Source organism: Piliocolobus tephrosceles, chromosome X, assembly GCF_002776525.5.
Source record: "Piliocolobus tephrosceles isolate RC106 chromosome X, ASM277652v3, whole genome shotgun sequence".
Classification (NCBI taxonomy): Eukaryota; Metazoa; Chordata; class Mammalia; order Primates; family Cercopithecidae; genus Piliocolobus; species Piliocolobus tephrosceles.
The window spans coordinates 57,105,193-57,125,876 of NC_045455.1; the positions used below are offsets into that span (position 1 = coordinate 57,105,193).

Consider the following 20,684-nt stretch of genomic DNA (forward strand, 5'->3'; position numbering starts at 1 on the left):
ATTTGTCACGTATTTCTCGTGTCATGGTTTTCATCTCTGTCATTTCATTTATGACCTTCTCTGCATTAATTATTCTAGCTATCAATTCTTCCACTCTTTTTTCAAGATTTTTAGTTTCTTTGCGCTGGGTACGTCATTCCTCCTTTAGCTCTGAGAAGTTTGATGGACTGAAGCCTTCTTCTCTCATCTCGTCAAAGTCATTCTCTGGCCAACTTTGATCCGTTGCTGGCGATGGGCTGTGCTCCTTTGCAGGGGGAGATGCGCTCTTATTTTTTGAATTTCCAGCTTTTCTGCCCTGCTTCTTCCCCATCCTTGTGGTTTTATCTGCTTCTGGTCTTTGATGATGGTGACGTACTGATGGGGTTTTGGTATAGGTGTTCTTCCTGTTTGCTAGTTTTCCTTCTAATAGTCAGGACCCTCAGCTGTAGGTCTGTTGGAGATTGCTTGAGGTCCACTCCAGACCCTGTTTGTCTGGGTATCAGCAGCAGAGGTTTCAAAAGACAGAATATTGCTGAACAGCGAGTGTACCTGTCTGATTCTTACTTTGGAAGCTTCCTCTCAGGGGTGTACTCCACCCTGTGAGGTGTGGGGTGTCAGACTGCCCTTATTGGGGGATGTCTCCCAGTTAGGCTACTCAGGGGTCAGGGACCCACTTGAGCAGGCAGTCTGTCCGTTCTCAGATCTCAACCTCCGTGTTGGGAGATCCACTGATCTCTTCAAAGCTGTCAGACAGAGTCGTTCGGGTCTGCACAGGCCTCTGCTGCTTCCCCTGTTGTTTTTTAGCTGTGCCCTGTCCCCAGAGGTGGAGTCTGCAGAGACAGGCAGGTTTCCTTGAGCAGCTGTGAGCTCCACCCAGTTCGAGCTTCCCAGCGGCTTTGTTTACCTACTTAAGCCTCAGCAATGGCGGGCGCCCCTCCCCCAGCCTCGCTGCTGCCTTGTGGTTAGATCGCAGACTGCTGTGCTATCAATGAGGGAGGCTCCGTGGGCGTGGGACCCTCCCGGCCAGGTGTGGTTATAGTCTTCTGGTGTGCCCGTTTGCTTAAAGAGCAGTATTGGGGTGGGAATTACCCGATTTTCCAGGTGTTGTGTGTCTCAGTTCCCCTGGCTAGGAACAGGGATTCCCTTCCCCCTTGCGGTTCCCAGGTGAGGCGATGCCTCGCCCTGCTTCAGCTCTAGCTGGTCGGGCTGCAGCAGCTGACCAGCACCGATTGTCCGGCACTCCCCAGTGAGGTGACCCCAGTACCTCAGTTGACAATGCAGAAATCACCGATCTTCTGTGTTGCTCCCACCGGGAGTTGGAGACTGGAGCTGTTCCTATTCGGCCATCTTGCTCCGCCCCTGTGTATTGATTTTAAACCGTCTAGGTTTGTGTTTCCCTAGGCATTCATGTAAGATTATTCTTTTGGGTAATTAAAAATATTTTTCTTATTACAAAAAATATAAGTTCATTATAGGACAATAAGAAAATACACAAAAGCAATATCAAGAAAAGTGTATAATATTATCTACTTAAATAGACACTAACTTCTTGGAGGAAGAGAGAGACAGACAGACAGACACTATCTACAGTGGAAGTCTTCCTGTCTAATACCGTTGGTTGATTGGTTAAACATTTGCTTAAAGCATGTAACCATCAAATAAATGATTCAAATATACCCCAAACATTTTTTTTTTCAATCTAAAGGATAAACATTTTTTCTCTAGACATTTCATGTGGAGCCCAGACCTTTTCTTGGAGTGGGCAAAGGCTGATTGCAAGAAGCGTACCCATAATGCATTGTCTTCCTGATGTTGGTGTTTTAAAGTGGAACAGGATCATAAAGGCTCTGGTAAAGCAGTCTGAATGCAGAACTATACTTCTGCTAAAAAAAAAAAACAAAACCTTTTTTTTTGGTACTACGATTTCCCTTTAATATATAGTTGGTTCCCACATTTACTTTTACAGCAATTTAAAAAGTAATCTATTTTTAACTTTCCAAATCGTTAGGCTTAGTTTTCACAGAAGTACCTCTTCCCCCAATTGTGTGTTATCTGTTTATATAATATTAATTATATAAATACAATAGTAAGTACAACTGTCAAGAATGGATTTGGAAACAAACCCAACTGGTTCTGTTGAGACCAGTGTGTGGGGATGTATAAGAGAGTAGAACACAAGCTTTGAATTAGCTGACTAGGTGGAGGATGATTAAGAATGTGTTTGTATAGCTACACATATGTAATACATTTTTTATATGTAAACCAAAACATTGAAGAATAATAATAGAAAACCCCTTTATATACTATTTCTGCTTTTTAAACTTAAAATATATGAGCATCATTCCACTTCAAGATTGTAGGCATAGTTTTTTAAGTTTGGTTTTGTTCCTGGACCCTAGCTAAGTGCGGTAAGCATCTTCATTGCTCCTCTAATATTCTCTGTTTATTTTTGTAATAGTGTTTATTGCACCCAGTTTTTTTTTTCATTATCCTCATCTCAGTCCTCCTACAAATTTCTTCCATCAACTCTTTAATCCCAAATTATATGTTTTTCTTTCTTCTTACTACCCCTTTTGTCTTTTCATTCTTTTGCAATCAGGATTTCACTTCCACAGAATTATTTACAAACTGCTCTTGAATTCATTTATTTATAGTTCTTTTTAGCCCTTATTTTATTTGACCTCATTTTAGCACTTGACTCTTGACTCTTCTATCTTTTGAAACTTCTTCTTTCCTTTGGATTTGTTATGTCAGGTTTACTTGGTTCTCTTCTTACCACTGTCACTGCCTTTTTCTGATTTTCTTGGTGGTAGTTTTTGCCTATTCTCACACTCTAGCAGTGGATGTTTCAGACTTGTGTTTGAAAGATAGACTAAATCTACTCTTTCCTTTTTTTTTTTTGCTAAGCACAAGTAGAAATACTGGACATTATATGTGAAACAAATAGAAGACAGGCTAGGAACCTTGGTACTTAAGGAACAATATGCCTGTGAGTTTGCTGGGTTTTCTCTCTGCCTTTTTGTCAGATTTGGAGGTAAAGAAGTGAGTAACCCAGAAATGACAGTGGGCATAGAACAAAGAAGTCCCAACAGAAGCCTTCTCTCTTAAACCAAAGGACTACAAAAATGGCAGCAAACAAGACCGAACATGTTGGCAATAACTGCCCTGTATTTCTGCTGAATACCACAGAAAGAAATCTGTGGCCCCATCCCCACTCCCCCGACCGCCTGTCCCCACTATCAAAAAGCAAAGTGGGTAGCCTGGATTTCTACCCACAGATGGCAGTAATGAGGCATTCTTCCCCCTCCCCACTGGCATTGTGTCCAAAGAGGCCAATAGAGTCAGGGCTTTCACCACCACCTAGTGATAACAGACGTCCACATCCCCCTTCCATGGTGCTATTGTAGGTTACATGGTGAGCATAACGAGGCAGTCCTTCTCTCCATCAGGGAGTGCCTAGATTCCCATCCATGCAAAGTGGTAACAAAGAATCTCTCTTGTACTTCTGTTTCCACCTTGCAGTAACAAGGTGGTGCTTTCTCTTCTTCCACTGGAACTGTGTCACAGGAAGCTTACTAAAATAAGAGGTTTATATAAGATTTATATAATCTTCTAACACGATATCCCAAATTTTCAAGCTTCAGTATAAAAAAAAATGTCATACCAAGAAGCAGGAAAATCACAAACTGAATGAAAAAAGACAATAGATGACAACACTGATATGACAGAGATGGTAGAATTATCTGATAAGAATCTTTTGAAAAGCAGCCGTCATAAAAGTGTTATAATAGGCAAATAGGAATGTGCCGAAACAAAAGAAAAAAAATAGAAAGTCTCAGCAAAGAAATAGAGGAAACTTTATTTCTTCTTTTAAAGAACCAAATGGAAATCTTAGAAGTGAAAAATACAATAACTGAAGTAAAAAGCTTATTGGAGGGCTTCAAAGGCAAAACGTGAGGTTGAAAGGAAAGAATTAGTGAACTGGATTATAGAATGATAGAAACTATACAATCTGGACAACCAGGAAAAAATAGATTGGGAAAAAAATACATACAGAGTCTCAGGGAATTATGGGTCTGTAAACAAAGATCTAACATTCTTGTCATTGGAGGTTTGAGAGGAGAAAGAGGACAGGATAAAAAAGTACATGAAGAAATAATGGCTGAATAGAGTGGGCACGGTGGCTCTTGCCTGTAATCCCAGCACTTTGGGAGGCCAAGGCAGCCGGATCACCTGAGGTCAGGAGTTTGAGAACAGCCTGGTCAACATGGTGAAATCCAATCTCTACTAAAAACACAACATTAGCCGGGCGTGGTGGCATGTGCCTGTAGTCCCAGCTACTCGGGAGGCTGAGTCAGGAGAATCGCTTAGAACCCGGGAGGAGGAGGTTGCAGTGAGCCAAGATCACGCATTGCACTCCAGCCTGGGTGACAGAGTGAGACTCTGTCTCAAAATAAATAAATTAATTAATTAAAAAAAAAATATATATATATGGCTGAGTAGTTCCCAAATTTGGCAAAAGATATAAACTTACATAAACTGAATTACAAACAGGGTAAACTCAAAGAAATTCACACACAGACATATCAAAGTCAAATTCCTGAGAACTAGACTGGGTACAGTGGCCCACGCTTGTAATCCCAGCACTTTGGGAGGCTGAGTTGGCTGGGTGTCTTGAGGTCAGGAGTTTGAGACTAGCCTGGCCAAGATGGTGAAACCTCGTCTCTACTAAAAATACAAAAATTAGCTGGGTATGGTGGTGCGTGTCTGTAGTCCCAGCTACTTGGGAGGCTAAGGCAGGATAATTGCTTGAACCCAGGAGGCAGAGGTTGCAGTGGGCTGAGATTGCACCACTGCCCTCCAGTTTGGGAGACAGAGTAAGATTCTGTCTGGAAAAAAACAAAAAACAAAAAACTGAAAATTAAAGATAAATAAAAACATCTTGAAATCAGTGGCCAGATTGCCAATTTCATGAACTAAATGGGAGATATTACCAAGATATCAACAGGGTAATAAGGGAATACTTTGAACAACTTTAAATACACAGCTCAACAACTTAGATGAACTAGATCAGTTCTTTAAAAAACGCAAACTACTAAAACACACCCAATATGAAATAGATAATTTGGATGGCCCTCTGACTATTAAGAGAATTAAGTTCCTCCTCCCCAGCAAAAGATCTTCAGGTGCAGGTGATTTCACTGGAGAATTTTACCACAATCTTAAAGAAGAATTAATGCCAATTCTCCATAGTCTCTTCCGGAAAATAACAGAGCAGAGAGCAGTTAAATTTTTTTCAAATGAGGCTTGAATTACCTGATAGCAAAACCAGACCAATACAGTACCAAGATAGAACAAAACAAAACCAAAACCCTCAAACTTACAAACCCATGTTCATCATAAATATAGTTACAAAAATCCTTATATAATGCATTGTATTGACAAGCAAAAGAGGAAAAGTCACTTGATCATTTGAATCGACACAGAAATAGCATTTGACAAAATTCAACACTTGTTCATAATGAAAACTCTCAGAAAAGTAGGAATAGATGGTGAGTTCTGTTGTAAACCTAGAAAGATATATGTAAATTCTTAACACCCTCTCTCTGCAGAATGTGGCCATTTTTGGAAACAGAGTCATTGCAGTGTAATTACTTAAGATGAGGTCATAAGGGAGTAGGGTAAAGTCTTGATCCAGTATGACTTGTGTCCTTAAAAAAAGAAAGCAGAGATACAGAAAGAGTCTCATGTGATGACTGGAAGGATTGGCAGCTTCCGTCAGAAGCTAGGAAGAGGCAGTGAAGGATTCTACCCAGAGTGCCAGGCGGCAGCCCTGCTGACACTTTGATTTTGAACGCCTCGCTTCCAGAACTACAAGAGAATATATTTGTTGTTTTAAACTCCTCAATTTGTGGTACTTTGTTGCTGCAGCCACAGGAAACTAATACAGAGGGGAACTTTCTTAACTTGGTAAAGAGATCTAAAAAAATCCTGTAGTTAATATTCTATTTACTGATGAAAGACTAAATGCTTTCCCTCTAAGACAGATTGAGAACAAGGCAAGGATGCCTGCTTTCAGGATGCTTATTTTACACCACGGGGAAGTTCTAGGTAGAACACTGAAGCAAGAAAAGGAAATAAAGGCATGCAGGTCAGAAAGGTAGAAATAAAACTCTCCCTATTTGCAAATGACATGATTGTTTACATAGAGAATCTCAAGAAATCTACCAAAAACTCCTAGAACTTATCACTGAGTTCAGCAAGGTTGCAGGATTCAAGATAAAAATATAAAATTGTATTTCTATGTACTCGCAATGAACTTGTGGAAAATGAAATTAAAAACACAATACCATTCATAATTGCTCAAAAAATAATTATAATTTTAATGAATTAGCCATAGACTTTTATGCTGAAAACTACAAAATAATGATGAAAGGGGTTAAAGAAGATCCAAATAAATGGAGACATCTAGTGTTTATGAATAAAAGACTCAACTCAATTTGTTTGTCCATTTGGGTTATTGGCAGAATCCAATTTCTTGTGATTGTGGGATTAAGACTCATTTCTTTTCTAGCTGTCAGTTGAGGGCCATTCCCAGGTTTTTCAGTCTACCTACATTTTTTGGCTCTTCTTTGGTCTCCTTCATTTTCAAAACCAGTAAAGGTAAGTTGAGTCCCTTTTATGTTTTTGTTTTTTTTTTTTTTTTTTTTTTGAGACAGAGCCTTGCTCTGTTGCCCAGGCTGGAGTGCAGTAGCACCATCTTGGCTCACTGCAGCTTCCGCCTCCTGGGTTCAAGGGATTCTCCTGCCTCTGCCTCCCAAGTAGGTGGGATTACAGGCACTCACCACCACACCCAGCTATTTTTGTTTTTTAGTAGAGACGGGGTTTCTCCATGTTGACCAGGCTGATCTCGAACTCCTGGCCTCAAGTGATCCACCTACCTCAGCCTCCCAAAGTGCTGGGGTCATAGGTATGAGCCAGGGTGCCCATCCCTTTTTATGCTTTGACTCGCTTTCTTTCATCTCATCTCTCTAACTAAGCTGGGAAATTAAGAATTATATGATTAGATTGGAACCACCTGGATAAACTAGGTTAATTTTCCTATTTTAAAATCATCTGATTAGCAACCTTAATTCCATCTGCAACCTGAATTGCTCCTTTGCTACATGAGCTAATATATTTATAGGTTCTGAGTTTAAGATGTGCAGATCTTTTGTTGGGAAAGGGTAGAATTACTTTCTTTACTACGTATGCCTAGTCCTTTTATGCCCTTCCATTGCCCATGGCATTATATATGTGGTTTTTCAAGCTCAAGTCTTTTCTTACCTGTTTGGTTTTATCTCTGATACAGCTTTCTCTGTTGCTCAGCACAGGCCATTTCTTTTATGTTTAATGTCTTCGTGTGTATGCCCTCCTGCTTAGAAAGACTCAGGTCAGACAGCAGATGCTTTGAAGTTCCCAAGAGAGGTAGATACTGTACGTTCTGTTCCCAGAGAGCCATGACTATAGCATTTATTACATTATGGAAATAATTTTGTTCGACATTTGTTTTAACCACTAGTCTGTGATCTTTTCAAGGGCAGAGATCATATTTTATTCAGTTTTGTATTTCTCGTATCTAGTGCAGTATCAAGAACACAGTGTTCCCTTTAATAAAGGCTGACTTGGCCAGGCATAGTGGCTTACACCTGTAATCCCAGAAGTTTTGGAAGCTAAGGTGAGAGGATTTACTTGAGGTCAGGAGTTTGGACTGGCCTGGGCAACATAGTGAGACCCTATCTCTACAAAAATTAAAATTAGATGAATGTGGTGACACATGCTTGTAGTCCCAGTTACTAGGAGGGCTGAGGCAGGAGGATTGCTTGACCCCAAGAGGTTGAGGGGGCAGTGAGACATGATTGTGCCACTGTACTCCAGCCTGTGTGACAGAGTGAGACCCTCTCTTTGGTTTTATCATCTTTGATTCAGTATGGGTAAATAACAGTTCTGAAATTGCAATTGAAATTTCTAGCTTGAAGGTTGAGACAGGTTCAGTCATGGTGTGGAGATCTATCATCTCTGTGTTTATTTCTGCATATATAATGGCCACAAGCCTGGTTATCAGCAGACCTAGATGTTATTTCTAAGTTACTGGAACCTCTTATATATAACAATAGAAGGGACTTAGTTTCATTATAAAATGATTTATTGAGTGCTCAGTCTATCCCATGCTTGAATAAATATGATATATAAGAAATGGTCCCTATACTCAAGGAGTGTGCATCAGGTAAGATTGCTCTTATGATCTGAGATTGCTCTTATGATCTGGTATGTTTATTCCAGATCATAAGGGTAATAATTCCAAGATTAATTCCATTATAATTTGTGATGCATTTGTCTTTCCCTTTCTACAGCACATCTGGGAAGAAAGGTAGTAACTTTAAACAAAACAAAGGAAGGGTAGGAGGGTCAGTCTTTGGGAAAAAATACTTGAGAGTGCTTTGTTCCTTTTGGCCAGGAGGTAAATCTGAGACCTGATTGTGCCTGTCTTGCTCAATGAGGTGACTGAGTGTATTTGCTTCCTAAAGCCAACAACATATCAGAAACCACTTTATACACTTTCAGTTTCATCCTGTGTTTCTGGAAGTAGTAACTGAATTTCAAAGCCTAAGCTGCTTTTGACCATTTAAAGGCGGGTTAAACATTGTAATTCTGGGAACCTGTTCTCCCTCTCCCACTGTTTTGTTTGTTTATTTGTTTGTTTGTTTTAATTTTTATTAAGTTTTATTACCTCTTCATCTCTTCTTTTCTCCTATATTGAGACCCCTACTAGGAAGTGCTAAAGGGTAATGTACTTAGAAGTTTTCCTTGAGGCAATTAGAGGAGTTTGATATTTCCTGTTACAGAATTTTAAGAGAGAGATTTTGTGTTAAATTAGTATTTAGCACACTACGGTTGCTCTTTTAAAGCAGTTTTTTTTCTGATACAAATGTCATACTGATCTCTATGTCATTTTTATTCATGAAAAAGAAACATGTGCATATTTATCCATGAATGCAGTTTATAGTTGAACCACATAATGCCTGATGGTACTGTGCTGATAGGCACAGAAGAAATAGTGCAGATTTTAGTTCCTGGAGATTGATCATTTATAGATCAGTTGATAATTTTTTTCTAAGTTGCTTCTTACACTGATGATGAGAAATTTTTCATTTTTTAGAAAGCTATGGATCTCAATAAACCTCTGTCAAGACAGCAGACCTACCTATTAAATATCACTTTTTATCTTGAACATCTTTTCCGGTGGAAATAGGAGGTGATATTCGTACCCCGTCCTTAAAAATAATATTGCTGAAAATAGTAGGAGTGAGAGTGAAACACTTGAGATTATTGCTTTATGAGTGATACTTGTTAATACAACAGTATGTTGAGTTTGCAAATTTTTAAGAAAACAGGGAGACATTTTATGCATATTTAATTTTTAATCTTTTTAATAAGTACTTTTGTTAGCTTTCTTTTAATTTTTATATTGTTTCTTTGGTTGTCAAGTGTCTCAGTTTTCTTTCCCTGTACCCTGTCCCACTTTTCTTGTTTTTGACATGTTTTATGAAATATAATATGTAATCTGGTTTTCAGAAGGCCATTGCCCAACTCTCATTTTATTGTTGTTGAGAAATTCTCTCGGTGACTTAAAATATTGTAATAGATGAAGTGATTTGGTTTAATGCCTCTTTACATGGAACTTTAATAAGTTTTGTTTTATAGAGAATTAGTTTATATATACAAAATGAGTGAGTAGGCATAAATTGTATTTGAATAGTTCATATTCTGTAGTTTAGGAGAGAGTTATATAGTGGGTCTAGAAATAGTTGACTTTAGACCATCTATGAGTCCCACTATTCTAGTTATAATTATGTTAAGGGTAATAAATTTTAAGTAGCTATTTTTATTATTAATTATGTAGATCAGAGAACTTACTGATTTACATGGATTTGTGTTTCTTAAATTTTATAATGGGTCATAATATAAGCATATTAAGTGTAACTAAGTCTTTTTGTTATATTCACATAATTTAGAATTACTTTGCCTGTTTTGGTGTGAGGCGGTTTGATGAACAGTGATTTTATTCTTCACAATGATTAAAGGTGATAGCAGTATGAATAATCTGAAACCATTTATGTTGGCTTTAGAATATCTTTGTGGCTATACTTTTCAATATGGAGATGGTTGAAAATTTACTTCAAACAAAATACTGAAGGCCCTCTGTGAAGTATTAAAGAGGAGTGCCTTATGAACAGTCTCTCTCCATGCATCTCAATGTCAGCCCAAGTAAAACTCTCAGATTACTCCTCACTTCCCTGCTGCATGTGAAATAGGAATAAATTCAGAATAGGATGTCAACAAGGCAGACAGTTAAGTGAGATCCTGTATTGTTTTCATGAATCATGAAAACAAGATTCAAAATGCCTATAGGTAATCTGTCTGTCGCTGATAGTAAAGAGTAAACCCTTCACTTTTGAAGTAGCATCCTGGTTTGAAAACAGCAATCTCTGTTTAACTTTTTTCCTTACCTTAACTATAATAGCAATCTTTAGTCTTTCACAAGAGAGTATCTTTCCTGTTTAAGTCCATTTTAAAAATTAGTTATTTCATGGCTTTCACTGGCAAGAGATGAGTAAAATATTGTCTGACAAGAGATTGCCAATCTAAATGGCAAATTTCTTTTTCTTTTTTGTAAAATCAGAAATCCTCAACATTGATAGGTGTCAAGTTGTGTTTACAGAAATGTGCAAATGAAGAAGCTGGATTTTAAATAATATTTGTATTTTTTATATAAATATATTGCATTTGATTTTTATTCTCTTGTTTTCACTAGAAATGTTATATTGTATCTTAAGGAAAAAATGATATTTTGGTAGTTTTTGATATATGACTTAAGCTTGTTTTTATTCTTTATAATGTTCTGTTTTTCATTCCTTGAAATTTTTTTTTGAGATGGAGTTTTGCTCTTGTTGCGCAGGCTGGAGTACAATGGCGTGATCTTGGCTCACTGCAACCTCTGCCTCCTGGGTTCAAGTGATTTTCCTGCCTTAGCCTCTCCAAGTAGCTGGGATTATAGGCATGCACCACCACGCCTGGCTAATTTCATATTTTTAGTAGAGATAGGGTTTCACCATGTTGGTCAGGCTGGTCTTGAACTCCTGATCTCAGGTGATCTACCTACCTCTGCCTCCCAAAGTGCTGGGATTACAGGCAGGAGCCACTGTGCCTGGCTGAAATTTTGTTTTTAACGTCTTATTGTTCAAACACTACATATATGCATACATAATATCACATATATAAGCACATGCATCCAAATAAACATACACATGTATATCTTTTCTTCATTCTTTTGGCAACAGATTATTATCATTGTATTATTTATTGGCCTAGGTTTACTAATCTCCACTGAAAGAAGGTATTCATTTCTACTAAGGTAGTTTTCCTGTAATCCAGGCAAGCTGTTGTTTAGTGACAGTAATGTTCTAGTTACGTAAAGTCCTGTGATTAGGTCAGTGGGTTTATGGGACAGGTTTCGTTTGCTGAAGATGGATATACTCATTTAAAAACTGGCAATGCATTTTTTTTTTTTTTTTAATCGACTGAACTTTGAAACTTAGGAAATTCTTAACATTTATAGGAATGTAGTTCTGTGGTTTGGGAAATTCTGCTAAAGCATCTCCTTTTTTGATTAATTTTTGCCAGTAATCTTTTTCTTTATGTTGATCTACATCTTTCCTCCATAGATCTTTACTCACCTGTACAATTTGTCTTCTTTGGCATAGCCCCAAATGGGCAGTAATTAGTGGTGTGCTGGTAAATGTTTAGAGCCAGCTCTGGGTGCGTGGGCAGGGATGGCTCTGATTGGTTTGCCAGTTTCTTTGGTGTGAATACTTTCACTGTGGCTGATTTCAAGCTACTCATGTGATGTCCCTAAACATGAAGCATGTAAGAGAGGTGCACAGTCTGCTCTTACAAACTTGTGCAAGCAGAGTTTAGCACACTATCGGCATATCCCATCTTTGCTTCTTTCGCAACCAAGATTATGAGTCATGAATAATTTTTATATATGATGTTATTCTTATGTTTTAGTTACAATTAGGAATATAGCAAATATAAAATACTTGTAGGTATATAACATTATGATAACACAAGCTGCATTACTGACAATGTGTGACTATCTTTTTTCTGTTTTTCAGTTGGGTGGAAAACTTTGGACATGAGGGGCTTGGATTATTACTGGACATTTTGGAAAAACTGATTAGTGGAAAAATGTAAGTATTGCTAATAATTATTTTCAAGTAAGCATCATTCATGTGTCCAGTTATAATCCCAACACTGCTATTTTTTATGTCAATACAGCCAAGAAAAAGTTGTAAAGAAAAATCAACATAAAGTCATACAGTGTCTAAAAGCCCTGATGAATACGCAGGTATGTACATAGGTAATTAGTATTTGTCCATGACCAGTTTTGTAATATATGATTTTCAGTTGCAGTAAAGTGATGGTGTATCCTTCTGATGTGTTTTTCAGTCATGATGGAAAAATATTGAATTTTCTTGAATTCTAGTTTCAACAGTCTTGCAATAGGAGAAACTTCATAATGAATAAACCTCTTCTGATGCTGAACTCCTCCTCATGTGTAGGTTAATTCTCTCTCCCCACCCTTTCCTCCCCCTCAACCTTGCCCACCACAATCCCATCTTCTTTCTTTTTTTTCTCCCTCTACCACCTTTTCTCCACTTTTTTTGTGCTCCTCTTCCTCTTTTCTTCCTTCCTTCATTTCCTCTCTCTCTCTTAACTCTCAAAAGTATGGCATGAGTCAGCTTTAAGATCATGATTATTAAGTGTGAGCTGCAATAATACTTATTACCAAAGGTTCAAGTTGGGAAGATTTCTATATTCTAGGAATTTAAAATCTACAATGAAATTAATGTAAACAGATATAAGCAGGTCTCAGAAATGGAGCAATGATGTAATATTGAGAACAAATATAATATGGAGGAATTTGCATAAAGAGTTTACATTAGAAGGGAGAAACCTGCTTGTGGCTCTCACCTATAATCTTACCACTTTGGCATATCGAGGCAGGAGGGATTGCTTGAGGCTAGGAGTTTGAGACCAGCCTGGGCAACATAGTGAGACGCCGTCTCTACAAAAAATAAAACAAATAGCTGGGCATGGTGGCATGTACCTGTAGTCCCAGCTACTCAGGAGGCTGAGGTGAAAGGGTGGCTTGAGCCCAGGAGTTTGAGGTTATAGTGAACTGTGATTGAATCCCTGCACTCCAGCCTGGGAGACAGAGTAAATCCCTGTCTCTAAAACAAAACAAAACAAAACAAAAAACAAAACAAAAAAACTAGAAAAAAAGAGGAATTCTTTCTTTCTTTATTTTTTATTTTATTTATTTATTTTTATTTTATTTTATTTTTTTATTATTATACTTTAAGTTCTAGGGTACATGTGCATAACGTGCAAGTTTGTTACATATGTATACTTGTGCCATGTTGGTGTGCTGCACCCATCAACTCGTCAGCACCCATCAATTCGTCATTTATATCAGGTATAACTCCCAATGCAATCCCTCCCCCCTCCCCCTCCATGATAGGCCCCGATGTGTGATGTTCCCCTTCCCGAGGAATTCTTAAAGCTCTTTAAGAGCTTTAAGTAAAGAGGAATTCTTAAGCTCTTTACTGAAGTTAGATGTTAGGTTTATCTAGCAATGTTTCTTTTTTGCTTTTATACTGTTAACTGCAGAAATTAGCATTATCTTATGCCTTTTCTTTAAGCTCCAGCATCTAAACACATCTACCTCATGATTTGTGAAGTAATGATAGGTGTTTAAGTTGCTGTTAGAGAGCATTGGAGGAAATTTTACCTGTGGTTGTATGATTATTTTTGTTTTATATCAAAACCATCTGTATATTTCTGATTAATTTTAATTTATAATATTTTGCCTTATTCTAATTTAAAAATAAACTTTTATAGGGCTACACACTTAAGTACTAGTACATCAATTATTAAGATTTGTTTTGTATTTCTTTTACTAAATGTATTAGCAAATATTTATATTTTCTAATTATTTTTGTCTTATTAAACAATGTATTTTTAAGCATTTTCTGGAGGCAAGCTTTCTATTTTTAATCAATGAAATCTTTTTTCTTCCTTTCCTACTCTAATCAGATATTATTTTCAAAGAAAATATGTGACGTAGGAATCACAACTCCTTTTATGCTGAATTCATGGTTCTTTGAAAATCAGATATTAGATATATAAGGTAGCTTTTTACATATCTGTTTTAAGAGTAAATGAATGAAAGAATCAAATTGCTGATAGGGAAAAGTCTTTTCCCACTAAGTACATAGAACTAGTTTAGGAAGCCCTTTCTAAAGTGAGAATGTAGCAATTGGGAATTTCATTGGTGATGGAAAGGCCAAAAGTAGAAAAAATCTAGGAACTTTTTTTAAACCAAAGGGGCATTTGGATCATAATTTGAATTTAGAAGAATATCATGGTTAAAGTAAGGTGGTAAATAGAAGATAATATTCTTACTTTGTTTCAGAATGAATCTGAGGAAGATTTAACTTTATTTATTTTCTAATTAATATACTATTATCCTCTTAAGAGATTTTTGTTGCTTGTAGTTTATATATGTGGACCTATAAAATATTACCGTTTTATTTGGTGCTTTTATCTGTTAAGTTATTGGTACTTATAGTGTCTGAACTCTAAACCTAGCAATATGTGAAATTTTTGGTAAAGTTTTTTTTTTTTTCCCTTCAAGATTGGTTAATGATTTTCTTAATCTTTATTTGATCACATCTATAAGTACAAAATTTGTTAAACCTCACTTATACAGTATTTAGTAGCATTCATTGAATGATGAAAATTTAAGTTTTAAGAGGAAAAAAATGTGCCTTATTTGGTACTAGTAATTAATTATACAATTAATGAGCAAATTTGATAACATTACATGAAAGTGAATTTCTTATAACATTAAATTGGACTAAGAGTATTTTTTAAATGGAAGAGAATTTTAATTGCCTAGGGGAAAGAAAATAAAAGATAATAAGGATGAAAATTTAGTATATTCAAATTGAAAGGTAATTAGAACAGAGGCTTCAGTTTGGTCAGTTAACTTTGTGTGTATTGCTTTGAAGAGTGCACCCAAAGTGAGGGTGCTTTGCTCCTGAAGCCAGCAACTTTACCCACATTATTTCTGCACTGAGATTAACTCACTGTGGGTGGCTGCTCAGCACCAGTAGTCATGCTGTGTGGGTCCAGATGTTGGACATCCTACATGAGGATTTAGGGCATTAACTTTCTTCTACCTAAAACATCATCTTCAGTGCCTGAAATTCCATCTGTTAGCTAATAATAGGCCTCATGTGGAATGCAAGTGGAACCTGGCATTGATCCTCAGTTTAGAACAGGCCAGTTATATTGTCCGGAGTGTGTCCTTGACATTCAGGAAAGATACATCCTTAGACTTTCAAAATTTGTCATGCCTCTCTAACCTAAAACAGCCCTCATTAAATGTACTTTAATCCTAGCACTGGTAAGTTGACAACTTCTCACACAGAGTCAACCGTTTTTGTTTTGTTTTACTATGTTTTTTAAATAATTGAGAGTAATTTTATACAAGTAGCAATTCTGTATTTAGGTATACTGAGTAGTAGTAATTGGCCTCATTCCAGTCTTAAAATGAGTGTGACACATTTTTGCATTACCAAAATCAGAGAATGTTACCTGGTATGGACTTTTGGGGTCACAGGATGATGGTTAAAACTGTGAAATCAGAGTATGCTCCTATTTCACCTCTCATACATGATGGTTTAGGGACAGAGGGCTTGTCAGAGAAGGTAGGTAGTATCACTTGGAGGAAGTCAGCATGAGTCACCTTGGGTGGCTGGAGGAGTCACAGGATTCTGATTCTAGAAGGGCAGGTGTTAGCTAAGGACAGCCAGGTAGGTGGGAAAGGAAGAGGGAATACTAGAGGCAAGCTTTACTCAATTCCCAGGTTTATTAGGACAGAGCCAGCTCTTCTGTACTTGGTAATCATTGACTGACTTTCTGAATTGAATCTAAGTGGTACTTTATAAACCTGACAATTCCCTGGAATGATTATCAAGGCATATTGTAGTTTCTGGTCCTGTGCCTGCCTTTTCATTCTTTTTCCAGTTAGGTAATAGCCCAGGCTATCTTAAAAGTAAGTATTTCCTGACTGTTTAGCTGTCTTGTTGTAAACTTTTCCCTATTACTAACAAGACAGATTAATCTCTCCAAAATTCATATTCTGGGGCCCTTGGCCTTTCCTTACACTGTCCCCATTGTTCCTATGTTTCTTAGATAGTGGTTTAAAGTAAATGCAATATTTCAGTCCAGTACAAATGGCCATATACAAGATAGGAAAGTTATAAATAGGATTTTATAACAATCAAAGTACTTGGGTGTAAGCTGGTTATAGATTCAACTTTGATGCTTACATGTAGTGCTGATCTTGAGTTTAGTTCATAGGCCTGTAACTGAGAATAAGGCCCTTTTTCAGTGTTTGGTAGCAACTCTGATTAGTCAATTTCTCATGCTTTAGTAGGATCCTCTGAGATGCATGCTGGGTAAATAGTACTGTTTTATTGTTTCTATTCATCCTCTGTATTTTGACAGTTATCTTTCATAGATATGTCATTAACATAATTTCTTATCTTCTAATTGGATTTGACTTCCTGGCAGTAGTAAATAAACTTTGTGTTAATCCCAATCTCCCATTTATAGAATGAGTTTACAACCGCATTGTTTTCCTTATAATAAATACCATTGTGATTGGAATACCTGTGCCCATTATGGCAGTTTCTACATGGTAATTGCCCAAATCATACTTCAGTTTTTGCTTATTTATGAACTAAATGCTAATATCTAGGCCTATATTTTGTAATATGGTAGCTACATGTGGCTTCTGAGCATTTGAAATGTGGCTAGTCTGAATTGAGATGTGCTACAGTGTAAAATACACACTGAATTTCAACTGTTTAGGAAGAAAAAGAAGTGAAATGTCATCAATAAATGTTTTATATTGGTTATATGTTGAAATAATAATATTTGGGATATATTGGATTAATTTTATTGAAAATAGTTTTGCTTGCTTGAAATTTCTAAATTACTCATGTGGTTTACTTTACATTTCTCTTGGACAGTGCTGATCTGTGTGTTTGCTTATGGTAATATATCTCTTACCAACCTTCCTTCCCAGGAAAAAGATTTCATGGCCTCAGTGTCTGGTTCCGTATCTGGCTGTTTGTTTCATTTATTTCTGTTGGCTAATCCCATATTTCTTACTGCTTCCCTCTTTCTCCATTTGGCTAATTAACCTGTCTTAATAATTATCAGCTGTATTGTTGTAACATCACCTTGAGTTATCTTTATTTGGTTTAGTTTTGTGGTTCTTGACATAAAGTGAATACCCTTATGAACTTTTGTTTTTTTTGAGACAGAGTTTTGCTCTTGTTGCCCAGGCTGGAGTGCAATGGCACGATCTCGGCTCACTGCAACCTCCACCTCCCAGGTCTAAGCAGTTCTCCTGCCTCAGCCTCCCAAGTAGCTGGGATTACAGGCATGCGCCACCACACTCGGCTAATTTTGTATTTTTAGTAGAGACAGGGTTTCTCCATGTTGCTCAGGCTAGTCTCGAACTCCTGACCTCAGGTGATCCTCCCACTTTTGCCCCCCAAAGTGCTGGGATTACAGGTGTGAACCACCGTGCTTGGCCATGAACTTTTTAGAGTGTTACACAGTCTATATTTTTTAGCTTTGGTAAGTGTAAAAATATATTATCCTATAATAATTTTTTAGTAATTACATTTCCTTCAGGGCATTATTTTTCTAACTAATTTCTGACATTTGACATCTTATTTTCAAAATATTATAGTATGGCTTGGAAAGAATTATGAGTGAGGAGAGGAGTCTTTCCTTATTGGCCAAAGCCATGGATCCCAGACACCCCAATATGATGACAGATGTGGTTAAACTTCTCTCTGCGGTATGCATTGTAGGGGAAGAAAGCATGTAAGTGTTATCAATTTTTTCTCTAATCATATAATAATTTAATACAGATTGATTCATTTAATGTTTCATTATCTACTTTAGGCTAGAATTTACTAGAATTTGAATAAATGTTTAAATATTTAAGCAGCTAAGTTAGATTCTTATTGGCTGGAAATTTTTGAGTAATAATTATTTCTCTTAATTGATTTATTAGTTATGGGCTAAAATACTTCTATGAAAAACTGATTTCTTTATCATATTTAAACTGTTTTTTTAACCGAAACCCTAAATTTAAAAAACATTCTAAATGAAGGCTTTGAAAATATATAAACGTTTCTGTTTCTTATGTGATTTTTTTTTCCCCAGATAGAAGTATTTCAAACTGTAGGTCTTCTCTATCCCCTTGTAAAAGCAAACATATTACGATTTGGAAATCTATATGTAAGGCAGACTAGAAAATGATTTATGTAATTGTAGTTTACTGGTTGAGGGTACAAAGTCCTTGAGCATAAAGCACATACTAGTGCTGTAAAGAACTTAACCACATTTGTTAGGAGTGTAATTAAATACTGTTACATACATATTAAAGATAATTATAAAGATAAAGATTTTTAAAAATTAGGGTTCTAATTATAAGGAAGCATTTAAAAATTATTTAAAATGCCTTTTAAAAAAGATAAAAATGTAAAAACTAAACAACCAAAAGAACTAATAGAAATATCCCACACATGTAGGAGTTGGCAGAGCCCTCTAAGGGCAGCCTCCTGTGTTGATTTGAAAATCAGCCTTGTGGAGGTCCTGCTGGAGTTGGAGGGATTGAGCAGGTTCAGCTTGATGGTTGGATAGTCAAAGACACCACTCCGCCTTGGCCTAGCAGTCTGCCCGCAGCGTGCCTACAGTGTTTATCTATAGAAGAGGTGTAGCCACACCCAACAGCAGTCCCAAGCTTGCAAAGCCAGGCTTACAGCTTCAGTACTTAAGACCGTATAAATGTTGGTGTACAAATCTAAGAGTGACTTTATGTGGACCTATGCTTTCTGAGCTTCCCTTCCCACTTTCTTCCTTTCCCCTTCCCCCATCATTTTTTAATTCTCTCTTAACCTTCTCTTTTCCCCTTTTCTTCCTCCTCTTTCCTCTTGGACTCTTCCTTGCTTTTCTTTTCCCTTCCCTATTCTGTTATCCTTCCCTTTCCTTGTTTCAGAATGGGTGTCAATATCCTGTAAATAACACTTAGGACTGCATGCCCATGTCCACGAACTGTGAGCTTCTCCAGTGTGCTGGATGCTGTTAACTACTATTTAAAAGAAGAGGAAGTATAGTTTTTGCATAATTATTATATTTTATAATTGAATATTTATAATACCATACTATTATATATTTTCAACTATCATACAGCTTTGTTTACTTAAACTATTGAGGCATAAGAGTGCAGTGGTTGAGAGCATTTATATGGTGCCTACCACATAAACTATCTGGTTTCAGATTCTTGCTCTACCATTTCACAGATGTGAGACCCTGGACAGAATGCTTAACCTTTTTCTGCCTTAGTCACCTAACCTATAATATGGGTTAATTATAGTACCCACCCCAAACAGTTGTTATATACTTTAAAATGAGTTGATATTTGTAAAGTGGTTTAAATGGTGCCTGATGTTAGTAAGCATTGTATAAATGCTTGATAAACATCTTCATAGGGTTATTGTCAGGGATAACTGATTGAAATGTAATATGCTTAGAACTGTGCTTGATACATGGTATGTACTTGGTAAACTGCTTGTAAAATATATTGGGTGCTTAGGATATTGACTTTAGTAGGATAAAGCAATTGTATTGTGGCATTTGTGTTTGCTACTTGCAATTTAATTGACTCAAATTTTCTAATAGCCTTGAAGAAGTTTTAGAAGCTTTAACTTCAGCTGGTGAAGAAAAAAAAATTGACAGATTTTTTTGTATTGTGGAAGGCCTCCGGCACAATTCAGTTCAACTGCAAGTAAGTTTTATGTGTATATAAAATCTATTTTTAAATGACATATATTTCTTTTAACTGTTTTTGATTGGTTTATATGAAAACGTTGTTATGAAGCTCTGCATGCCTTTTAATATTCTTTTATAGCATTATTTATTTATTTATTTTGAGACGGAGTCTTGCTTTGTCTCCCAGGCTGGAGTGGTGGCGCGTTCTCAGCTCACTGCAAGCTCCGCCTCCCAGGTTCACACCATTCTCCTGCCTCAGCCTCCCAAGTAGCTGGGACTACAGGCACCCGCCACCATGCCCAGCTAATTATTTTGTATTTTTAGTAGAGACGGGGTTTCACTGTGTTAGCCAGGATGGTCTCGATCTCCTCTGACCTCATGATCTGCCCGCCTTGGCCTCCCAAAGTGCTCAGATTACAAACATGAGCTACTGCATCTGGCCTAGCATTTTTTTAACATATAGAATTCCTATTTGTACTATGTCATAATTTATCTTACAGATACATCTTGGCACACAACAATGTAACCATTTCCTAGGTTGCTTTTCCAGTAGTAGAACTATTAGATTACTTTGTATAAGATATAGTCATATGAACTATTTATTCTATGTTAGTCTCATAAATTGCTTCAACTTTTGAGATGTTTTGCCAATTAGGTGAATTAGGTATTTTCAT

General features: G+C 36.8%; 1 protein-coding gene and 1 long non-coding RNA gene across 3 annotated transcripts in view; one reads left to right on the forward strand and one right to left on the reverse strand.

Moving 5' to 3' along the window:
* DIAPH3 (diaphanous related formin 3) overlaps positions 1-20,684 on the forward strand; it is a 522,768-nt gene that overhangs the window by 151,730 nt on the left and 350,354 nt on the right. For both annotated transcript variants that reach the window (XM_023196219.3, XM_023196220.3), the window contains 4 exons: positions 12,198-12,272; positions 12,361-12,430; positions 17,921-18,057; positions 19,921-20,026. In XM_023196219.3, coding sequence (XP_023051987.2) covers positions 12,198-12,272; positions 12,361-12,430; positions 17,921-18,057; positions 19,921-20,026 — 388 coding nt within the window. The remainder of the gene's footprint in view (positions 1-12,197; positions 12,273-12,360; positions 12,431-17,920; positions 18,058-19,920; positions 20,027-20,684) is intronic.
* LOC111529325 lies at positions 3,130-15,306 on the reverse strand. The gene is made up of 3 exons (XR_002727393.1): positions 15,238-15,306; positions 7,306-7,393; positions 3,130-3,554 (listed from the first exon to the last, which is right to left on the reverse strand). It is a non-coding gene; the product is annotated as an uncharacterized LOC111529325 (long non-coding RNA).